This window comes from Dermatophagoides farinae, chromosome 1 (assembly GCF_024713945.1).
Source record: "Dermatophagoides farinae isolate YC_2012a chromosome 1, ASM2471394v1, whole genome shotgun sequence".
Classification (NCBI taxonomy): domain Eukaryota; kingdom Metazoa; phylum Arthropoda; class Arachnida; order Sarcoptiformes; family Pyroglyphidae; genus Dermatophagoides; species Dermatophagoides farinae.
This window is the reverse complement of record NC_134677.1, coordinates 5,082,592-5,093,377: the sequence shown is the minus strand read 5'-3', so window position 1 is coordinate 5,093,377 and position 10,786 is coordinate 5,082,592. Positions and strand designations below refer to the sequence as shown.

The 10,786-nt window shown below is 31.1% G+C and overlaps 3 protein-coding genes across 5 annotated transcripts; 2 read left to right on the top strand and 1 right to left on the bottom strand.

Annotated features, from left to right (window-relative positions):
- The first annotated feature begins 363 nt into the window (after window positions 1–363).
- Window positions 364–3,828, top strand: LOC124492071 (uncharacterized). 2 transcript variants are annotated; one of them, XM_075728383.1, is made up of 3 exons: window positions 364–1,165; window positions 2,151–2,279; window positions 2,377–3,828. In XM_075728383.1, exon 3 carries the CDS (start codon window positions 2,437–2,439, stop codon window positions 3,658–3,660), a length of 1,224 nt encoding a protein of 407 aa, XP_075584498.1. In that variant the 5' UTR covers window positions 364–1,165; window positions 2,151–2,279; window positions 2,377–2,436; the 3' UTR covers window positions 3,661–3,828. The 2 variants fall into 2 exon arrangements, with proteins under 2 accessions (XP_075584498.1, XP_075584532.1); XM_075728417.1 differs by having other exon boundaries at window positions 364–1,786; window positions 2,234–2,279.
- A 188-nt stretch (window positions 3,829–4,016) lies between these two features.
- Window positions 4,017–9,447, top strand: egl (Egl_like_exo domain-containing protein). 2 transcript variants are annotated; one of them, XM_047054849.2, is made up of 5 exons: window positions 4,017–4,181; window positions 4,376–4,818; window positions 6,584–6,817; window positions 6,884–8,643; window positions 8,695–9,447. In XM_047054849.2, exons 2-5 carry the CDS (start codon window positions 4,801–4,803, stop codon window positions 9,251–9,253), a joined length of 2,571 nt encoding a protein of 856 aa, XP_046910805.1. In that variant the 5' UTR covers window positions 4,017–4,181; window positions 4,376–4,800; the 3' UTR covers window positions 9,254–9,447. The 2 variants fall into 2 exon arrangements, with proteins under 2 accessions (XP_046910805.1, XP_046910804.1); XM_047054848.2 differs by having other exon boundaries at window positions 4,376–4,827.
- On the bottom strand, window positions 9,383–10,763 carry Sirt6 (sirtuin 6). The gene is made up of 3 exons (XM_047054859.2): window positions 10,457–10,763; window positions 10,269–10,396; window positions 9,383–10,214 (listed from the first exon to the last, which is right to left on the bottom strand). The coding sequence occupies exons 1-3, from the start codon at window positions 10,520–10,522 to the stop codon at window positions 9,449–9,451; spliced, it is 960 nt and encodes a 319-aa protein (XP_046910815.1). The 5' UTR covers window positions 10,523–10,763; the 3' UTR covers window positions 9,383–9,448.
- Window positions 10,764–10,786: the final 23 nt, after the last annotated feature.

Here is a 10,786-nt window from a genome sequence, read left to right as displayed (position 1 = left end):
TAGAAATTGTAAATAAGATTCAATGTATCGAATTAAAAATAAGAAAAAACCAACAGTATCGCTTAACAATGGTTATCAATTTCAATACTGGCGACCTTTGTAATCGAATCAACAAAATGAAAGATACCACACCCGATAAACAACACTTCAACGAGTAAAAATACGTACAGCTGTAACTGAAAATTTTCAATAGGCACAAATTTTATGAATAAGTTAGATTTCAAAAATATATTTTTCCGCTAAAAACTTGGCTAAAATTACGATAAATTCTTTTTTGTTCAACTATGGTGAGAAAAAAAAATTCTCCTCATAATTAGTGAATGAATTGTTTCGAGAATGTATTAATAGTTACAGTGTATTTTCCCATGCTGATATTTGTCCTTCATAAAATATTATTTTCAATAATATTCATATTCATATGGTTGGCTATTAATCACTCCAAAGATGCAAGGTATTCAATTTCGTAACAACAACACCACTTTTCTAATGAATGAATGGATGGATGGATGGATTAGCTGCACAATACATACACAGTCACACTGAACAAAATTACCAGGCAATAATGCTGTTCATATTTTAAAAAACATTTCATTGCATTTGAAATCATTGTCTCCTGGTTGAAACAATCAACATGTGAAGTAAAAAAAAAAAAATACTAATACATCCTTGCATATATCACTTGATCGTTCAAAAAAAAAACAAACGAATTCCAGCCTATTTAATTCAATTTTTTCTCGCCTGTATACAACAAATCAAACATGACAACTATAGTTGAATTGAACACTAATTTTTGTAGTAAAAATCAAAGAAAAAAATAATAATTAATTTTTCACCACCAAGTATCATCACCATCATCATTAATCATTCTATAATTCTTCCCATTTTTTTTCCTACATAACATCTGCATCATTTATATTGATAAACATCGATTTTTATTTTCTGTCTCTCTGTCTCTTTCGTTCATTGCTCTATATTTGATTTTTTAAAAAATTCATTCAAAGTAATTGGTTTGAATTTAATCTATGCGAATGAAATAAACAACGCTTGTGTCATATGTTCGAAATAAATCATCGATGGCCAACAAGAACGTAACGAATTCGGTCAACAAATGATGACTAGATGAATTTTTATTTGATTTTGTTTTGTGTTTGACATTTGTAAAATTGTAATTTGAATGAATGAATTTAGAACAAAGATTGTTAATTAATTTTATTATGTAAATGTGCCGAATGATGATGATGATGATGATGATGACAAAGTTGTGTGAATTTTCATTCTCTCATCCAAGAATAAAACTACAATCATTGAATCTTTTGTTTTGTTATTAATAAAAAAAAATTCTATAGCAGCAATCAAACAAGTCGATAAGTCAAAAATGTGTTGAAAAAACCGAATAATCATTAATCGAATGTTAAAACAAGAGAATCGAAAACGCCCAGTTAGCCAAATTAACGCCTTGATATTTCATCAAGGAAAAAATTCGGATTAAAACTTCCTTCCACTTTTTTTTCATTCACTCACTTAGTTGTTTTTGATGATCGTATTTGATTCAACATCATTATTATTATTTTTTTTTCTTGGCTAAATATAGTTTCAATAAAAATTTGTTTGTTTGTTCTTTCGTTTGTTCGTACATGATGAATGTGGCCCAAAAAATTAGTGTGTATGAGTGTGAGTGTATATACATACAACGATATTTATAAATGGAAACCATCAACCACCCATTAATGTTTGTATCATCATCATCATCAACATCAATTGTTGTATTCAATCATCATCATTATAAGTAATATGCACCACACACACACACACACACACACACACACAGACAGACAGAAGCATCCAATTCGGTTCGTTAACAGTAAACAAAATTATAGTCATTCGAATCGAATCTTGTATAGTCATCCTGAATAAAATACCTACGTTGTTGTCGATAGATTTTTTTTTTCATTCATTCATTCAACTTTCTTTTCATTCCATCTTTGTCGATGAATACTACGGATGATGATGATGATGATGATAATCATCATCATGATGTTGATGTACTAGCGATTTTTCTTCATTTTTTGTTCATGATGATGATATAATATGTTATATTACAATGTTATTATTTTTTTCACAATTGGATTCAATTCTATTCATCCAACAAGAACAACAACATAACAAAATAAAAATGATTATTTAGTAATAAAAAGTTGATAGTTTGTCGTTTTCATTCATTCGAACATAATAGTTGTACAAACTGAACAACAACAACAACAAAAACAACACATTAAACGGTATGGTGCTTCTTATTGAATTTTTTTTTGTTATTGTGTTTATAACGATGAGAAATAAATAATCGATTTGTTTGTTAATTCTTTGTTAATTTTGTAGGAATCAAATTTTGCATATCAACCATCCAATCATTTTTATGTTATTTTCTTTCTGAAAAAGATGGCTAATAAAGAACAAGGTATAAAAGATGATCAACAAATAATCGACCCGAGTGAAGAATATCGAACACGATTTATGTATTGTAGTATTGGTGCTACACTTATGTGTCTGGGTGTTATTGTATTGGTTTCTGGTTTGGTTGTTTATATCCTATCATCTACTGGACCGCATACCTATGTGAACAATATGTTTTTCCATAATCCACATGAATATAATAATAGTTATTGGCCAATAATTGTTGCCATTATACTTTCATCATCGGGTATTGCATTCATTACCATTGCTATTGTGTTTACATTGTTCGCTTGTTTTAGTCATGGAAGAATTGAAGATCATTTCCGAAATCAACATCAAATATCATCTCAACCGGTTCATCAAAATAATCATTCACAACATTTTACAAACACCAGAAATGATCGATCACCAGACAAAGCTATTACAACACGGACACCGGTGAAAGCAACACATGATCCATATGAAGAAGAACGTTTAATATCATCACCAACACCTATTCTGGTACATCCATCATCATCAACAACATCACATTATCCGAATCATCAACAATCACAAATTCATCGTCCTGCAGCAAATATTAATCGACAAGAATCGAATGAATCTAAAGCACCGTTACTAAGGCGCGAAAGAAATGAAACTCATCATCAAATACAACCAAGTCATTATAATCATCCACAACAACAACAGCAATCACAATCACATACGACGCCTGTATTGACGGAATATGTTCATCATCCAATACAAGCTAATCAACAGCAGCAGCATCTGCAACAACAACCGCCACTACAAATGCAATATGTTCCTGTTGTTCCATCAAAAACTGTGGAAAAACAATCGGCAACATTAACCGAGATTCCTGCAACGAATTCTCTATCCTCTTCTTCTTCCTCATCAACTTCCATACAACCATTAACATCTAATCAGCGAGGAGATATCAATACCGTTGGACTTCCTTTGGTCAATAATGTGTCTAAATCATCGAATCATCATCCAAAGAAAGTACCACCAAACGGTTTTAGTTATCTAACACATCCGGAAGAGATTCATATATTTCATGAATATCATCATCAAAGAACTTCGTCATCTGGTGGTAATTTGAATAACCATCATCAACAATCACATCATCGTAATTATCCACAACCACCAACTGCACGATCGACAGTTAGAACGACAAATACAGCATCGACAAGTCATGAATCAGTTCTTTAATTTCAATTGGACTAAATTGGATTGGAAATTCATCATGATAAGTATATGGATTCGATATACATAAACGATTAAAATATGATGATGATAAATACTTTTTAATTTATGAATACTTTACTGATTTTTTATGATATGTGATATAAAAAATGAATAAATGGATGATCATGTAAATATGCATTAAAAATCTATCATTATGTTTGTTTTGTTATTTTTATCATTTTTTTTACAAATCTAATTATCCATCTTTCTACTTTTTTTACCTCGTCATCATGCATATCCAACATAAAAAAAATTTCGAATTTGAAAATTTGAAAATTGCAATATAACTTTGTTCATAGATGACAGGACAATATTGAAACGAATATTTCAGCTGAGTTTGAATTCGGATATTATTCAATTTTAAATTATTTGGATGATTGATATTGATTTTGTGTCGAAACACAATCATCATCGTCATTGTTCATCGGTTTTTTTTGTTACTCTACATCCGATCATAACTTGCTAAGTATTAGCGCTAAAATGAGGTAATTTCACAATCTTCAAATCATTTTACTCTCTCATAGACATTAAATTATATTTTTATGATGATGACGATGATCAATTTTTTTTATTATTATCATTGAATGTCTATTTTTTTATCATCACTATAATCGATATTTATACTGTTACATTTGTGATTATATTTTTTTAAAATATGTTGCTCTAAATTATGTTACAGATACAAAGATGTGGATGTATTGATCGATGAACAACCAAGTGTTATTTATCGAAGCATACTGAGTAGTATATTGATCATCATGATTGTCAATAATAACAAACAACATCAGCATCGATTGATAGATAATTTCAAATACTAAAGAGCCGGTTATTCAATTCGATCATCAAGATAGTCTATACGATCAAATGATTATAACATTGGGCTCAAACTTTTTTCAAAGTCTCAGATGTCCAAATTTGTCGCACGATATTTCATATTATATTCAACTTTAATCATCGAACATTATCGATAACGACTGAAAAATGAAAAACCCAAAATATCTAACTCTTTTATCACTCTATCTGCCTTCAAGCTAAAAGTTCAATTTTGAAATAAAAATAATTGCATTCAAATAGAAAAAAAAACATCATATAACAAATGCATCGATGAACACTTACTTCCAGGTGATGTTTGTATGTAATAAGAAACATTTTAACATATCATCAATGTTTTTCATCATTTTTCCTCATTCTCATAGCAAAATTTTTTTCTTGTGAAAAAAAATAGTTGTCATAGTCGTCTCAAACATCCATGTCTATGTTGTGTGTATTAAAAGAGAAAAATTCCTTCATTCATTTTATTTGTCTCTTTTTTCTGTCGATATATCAAGCTATCAGCTCTCACACTCAATCCCTCAACTCGCTACCTGTCGGTGTATTTGTATAGTGGTTGCTCAAAAAAATAGAAAAACATTTTCTTCCTCTTCAAACTTGCTTTGCTTTTGAAGATGCTAAACAAGAAAGTCTATGCTTAAGCCAAAGAAACCTCGAAGCAACAAGTTCATGGCCTATTAGCGACTTGAGATGATGACGACGACGACGGCGACGGCTACCCAACCGTTTTTTTTGTACAAATTAATAAAAAATATATTACCGTTCAACAACATTTCAGCATTATTTTCATAATATTTAATTACCTTCATTTACGATTAGATAATAGCATTATAATTCAAACCAAATCATCTAAAATACAACTTCAAAATCAATTTTGATCCATATATGTGTATAAATGAAGACCAAATTTAAATGATGATTAACTAATGATGATGACGACCTTGATAGACAAAAATAATGCGTCCAACGCATTCCAAAATGATTTGTATATTGTGCCTTTTTTCGTTCCAAATTTTCATTTACTGTTTCCAAATTCTTCCATTAATTGAATCAATATCATTGAACCACCAACATTGAAATTGGAATTTTTCATTGAAAATCATGCGTCATATATTCAATTAAACTAAAGAAAAAAAATCATCTTCATCATCTTGGCTTGGTTGGCTTATAGCCATATGGCTGTAAAATTAGGAGTTGTCGTCATCATTTTAAAAACAAAAATCCTGTTATTACATATGAACACACGTACATCTTGTTGGCATTTTTTTTCTCCATTCATTCATTCATTCAAACTCACACATTGAAATAAAATGTTCGCACCGCTGATGATCATGATTATTGTGATCATGACGATGATATATTCTGTTTAATAATATCATCATTGTCGTCAACCGCCACCACAATCACAAATTTTGCTTTGTTGATCATCATCATCCTTGATACTTCTCTTTTATCAAAAAAGTGCGAGTGCGTTTGTTTCAGGTTCACTATTTGATTCGTTTTGTTGGCCGAATGCATCCAAAATGGATCGTTAATTTTGAATTTTATTTTGTTTACGTGAAAAAAATTGGTGATCATCATCGTGGACAAGTTGGCTATTTTTTGTTTTGTTTATTTGTTGCCATGTCTAATGACGACGACAGGCATGTCTGTCATTGTTTATATTTTTTTCCCGATAATTGTTTGTGATTGAAATGCATGGCCTTGTCTTCCTTTTTAATTTTTACTATTTGCAATAAGCCCGAATTCCTATACATATCGTCGAAACGAACTTGTTTGTGTGTTGATGTGATAAAAGTGAATATTTTTTTCTATTCTTCCATTGGACATGATTTAAAAGTCTGATATTCAAATCGATTGTTCATTGGCCCGGTCATGCTCTTTGATTTCAGCTTTAAAAATATATGAAAATCGATCGTTCTTTTATATAAAATTTCGTTTTTAAAAAATTCGTGGTTATAAGAAATCGTTTTTACTCCAAATTCAACGTTATTGGGAAAAAAGTGCCATTTTCGAAAATCTTGATTATATTTTCTCTTTGAATCATATTTACCAGAATTATATTATCGCCAATATGGCAGATTTCGATGTCATTCGTGATCAAACATTGATGTTTTTTCTGGATCATCTGATCGGCAAAGGTCAATCACGAACCCTACATGATTTGTCATGTCAATTTGGAGCCAAAGGTTTTACAAAAGAAATGCGACAAATTGCTGGTGGTAGCCAAGCTGGTTTGAAAAAATTTCTGCTCAAATTCCCATCATTATTCACTATCGATGGTGAAACTGTAAGTTCCTTTTTAAATATTGATGAAATTTATTCTGATAACACTTGTATTCTTGAATTTATATAGGTTTTACTCACACCATTGATTAGCGATCATGATGGATCGGCAGTGCGTGATTATACAAAAGAAACAACCGAATTCTTTACGGAAAAACTTAACTCATATGGCATAGCTGAAGTACCTTTGAAAAGTTTATTTGGTCATAGGTCTCAAGCATCATCCGAAATTCGTCATGTTTCAGGCCAAAATGTTAAAGAATTTCGTGAATTTCTAGAAAAATATTCATCCATTTTTGTTGTTCGTGATGATTATGTAGTACTCAAATCCGTACTTGATCAGCTAGAACAAGATGGTCATAATAACCAATTAAGACGTATGCCTGAGGAAATTCAACATGATCCATATTTGATGCAACAATTGGTTCAAGATCTTGAAGATAAGGTCTATAGCCTGACTGAAACTTATTCAAATAAAATTTCTATCGACCTATTATATAATGCTATGCAATCCAAGGAGCAACTACCAGCTTTATGGAATGATTTTATCAAAGTGCCAACCGATTTAATAACCTTTTTACATATGAATTCAAGGATATTTCTCGTACAAGGTCAGATGGTCTCATTGACTAATGAACGGTTAACCGTTCTACGTGATAAAAAACAGCAGATACAACTTGAACCCGATCAATATTCTAGTCAATCACAAATTCAACAGCAATCACCTAGCCGAAAAGTGCAGCAACAGAATGTAGCCACTTCTTCATCATCTTCGTCTTCCAATGGTCGAATGGCAAGAACATCATCCTCATCACAACAATCAGCTGTTAATCAACGAATTCGATCTCAAATCATTAAAATTGTCTCACAAGGATGCCATAATTCGCCCTCAACATCATCTTTGTTAGCAAGTGATCATCAAAATTATCGCCATTTTCCAAACAACAATGATGAACCATTATCGATAGATAATCAGAATGACTCCAATCAATATGATAGCATAGATTTACAATTAATCAAACCACGAATTGTCGTCAAGAATAAAGATTGTGAAATGATTGTTGATGAAATTTTTGCTTCTTCCATTGGTGGAAATTGTCCTGTTATTGGATTTGATGTTGAAGGTGTCAATCTGGGAACGAGCGGTGAAGTTACATTGATACAAATATCATATAAACGAACTGTCAATAGATCTAATAATAGTAGCATTCAAATTGTTTTGTTCGATGTTTTTTTAAATCCTACCATGATACAAAATGGCCTTAAAAGATTATTGGAATCTGAAGATATTGTAAAAGTTGGCCATGATGTTCGTACGAATTCTGTTTCACTTTATCGAAGTTTTGGAATTACATTGAAAAATGTATTCGATACTCAGGTAGCACATCTGATTATACAGCAACAATCTACTGGACGACCAGCATATAAACCGACCAAATATATTTCATTCTATACATTGTGTAACGTTTATGGTGGCTTAAATTTGAATCCCAAACAAAAAGATCGGCTACATAAGATATATAGAAAAGATTATAAATATTGGAAAAATCGTCCACTAATCGATGAAATGATACAGTTTGCTGTTACCGAAGTTTATGCATTATATCCAACTGTTTATGAAAATTTAAGTGGTCAAATTCGTACAGAATATGAACCACTTTTCAAACAACTTGTATATGAATCGGTTTTCGCTTACATAAATATCGATGAAATAAAACAATTAAAACGACAGCGAAAATTTGAATTGGAATTGACTGATCTGAAATTGAAATTGTTTAATAATGATAAGAAAAAAATTGTTCTGAGTAATCGAGAAATACGACTTTTAAGGTGAGTTTTATAGTATTTTAAATGAACCTGAATGATTCTTTCTCTATTTAGGTATATTGATATTACTGAAGAAATTCGTAATAAAATCGAAGGTCCGATGAATGTAGCGAAAAAATTGAAACGTTTTGAAAATCGCAAACATAATGGAATTAATGGTGAAGAAAACAATAAAAGTGTTGGAGAAAGTGATTCGGATGTTGGTGATTCTGATGTCGAATGTTATATTGATACAGAAAATCGTGTCCTTATGGATGATTATTATTATTCGGAGAAACAGACATCCAGTTTATCTCCATCCAGTCGAGAATATGATCATTCGGGCGAATTCAATTCGTCAGGCATTGGGCTAGAATCACAACAATGTTGCCATTGTCATTGTCATCGAAAATCATCTGCTGCAAACAAAATGAATGGACAAACATCATTGTCACCAATATTATCATTGGAGCCACATCCAGCACAATCACCACAATCATCATCGTCATCATCATCATCGTTGCCAAAATGTGATATTGGCACGCAGACATTATCGACTGGTGATATTGTCATCACAAAAATCTATCAGCTAAATCATGGAGCAAATAATATGCATGGACCATTGTCGAAATAATAAATCCCTTACTATGTTTATTTCAACTGCCTTTCTTTTGTTATTGATGAATTGTTTTTTGTGCATTTTTTTCTTTTTCGACAATTTTCTCGTTTTTTTTCATTTGTCAAATTGTTATCTCATCAATAGTAGAAAACAATGAATTTTGATTTTATTTAAATTATTCAAATAAATATTTAATTCAAATGAAAAAACTTATGATGATTCATTCCTAGATTTGTTAGTTGGTTTAAAATCTTTTCGATTCCATGGTATAAGATCATGACTGGATTTTGTTGGATCTAATGCCGATTCATAAGGACCAACTTGAATCATTAATTGTTGGCAAATTATTTCCATCACTTTATCGACATAATGATGTATGATAAGGTCAGCGTGACGATCGAATTTGGTTCGTTGAAGATTAATAATGACCAATTTATTCAAACGATCATCATTCGGATCATAAACATCAGTGTTTTCAGACTGAATTTCTGATTTTTTAAGCACTTCTAAAGGCAACAAATTGGCTGGTTCTATTTGTAATGATGTGCCTAAACAAATGGCTAGATCACATTTTTCAGATTCGATTTGTGCACGATCGAATTCATCATCAGGCAGTTCTTGTTCCCAATCCAAAATTGTATCGTGAATGAGGCCATCACATTGGCCACATTTATCACCAGTGAATTTACAGCCCATTGTCGGACTTGGACGATTGCGAATAAAACGACTATGACATTCGATACACTCATCTACGAAATAGTTTCCATGTAATTCGGATAGATTTTCACGATCAATATCAGCCTTTAAAAATAACCCATCAATATTTTGGCTAACAACATGTTTAACGAAGCCCTTGTTGATCATAGTGATGATGGCACGATGTGAAAATGTTGGAATACATTGATCAAATGATTTCACCTTTGATTCATCCGGTTTTTGCCCACGTTTTTCCAATGTCCATATACCATTCGGGCCACTTTAATTTTTAAAAATATGATCAACATGATTTGGAAACATGTCATGCACATACCGAAAATCGGGAATACCAGCTGCAGTACTAATTCCAGCACCACAAAATAATACACAATGTTTTGATTCACGAATCCATTCTGCCAAGATTTTTGTATTTCGGGCCAATTTTTTATCGCTATCGATCAACTATATTGTAAATTTTTTAAAAATGAACAACATTAAACTACTGTATAAATTGTTACATACCTCTTTTGTACCGCAGGTTCCTTTATTCTTATATTCAGAAAGTCCACTAGCATAATTAGCAGACATTTGCTTCAGTATCGACAATTGAAAATTTCTTAATGATTTAAAAATTCAAAAATAATAAATTTAAAAAATTCTTTCTGATAAATTGATGGCATAATAATAAATGATGAATAATTGTAAATGAGTTAAAAAAAATTCGGAGGAACGTAGCGCCATCCATCCAAAATATGAATCAAATATCATTGTTGCCTCCTGTCTTATTGTCATTAATCAATGCAGATACGGACAATAGATGGCGTCATTAAAAGTTTATGAATGTGACATAAT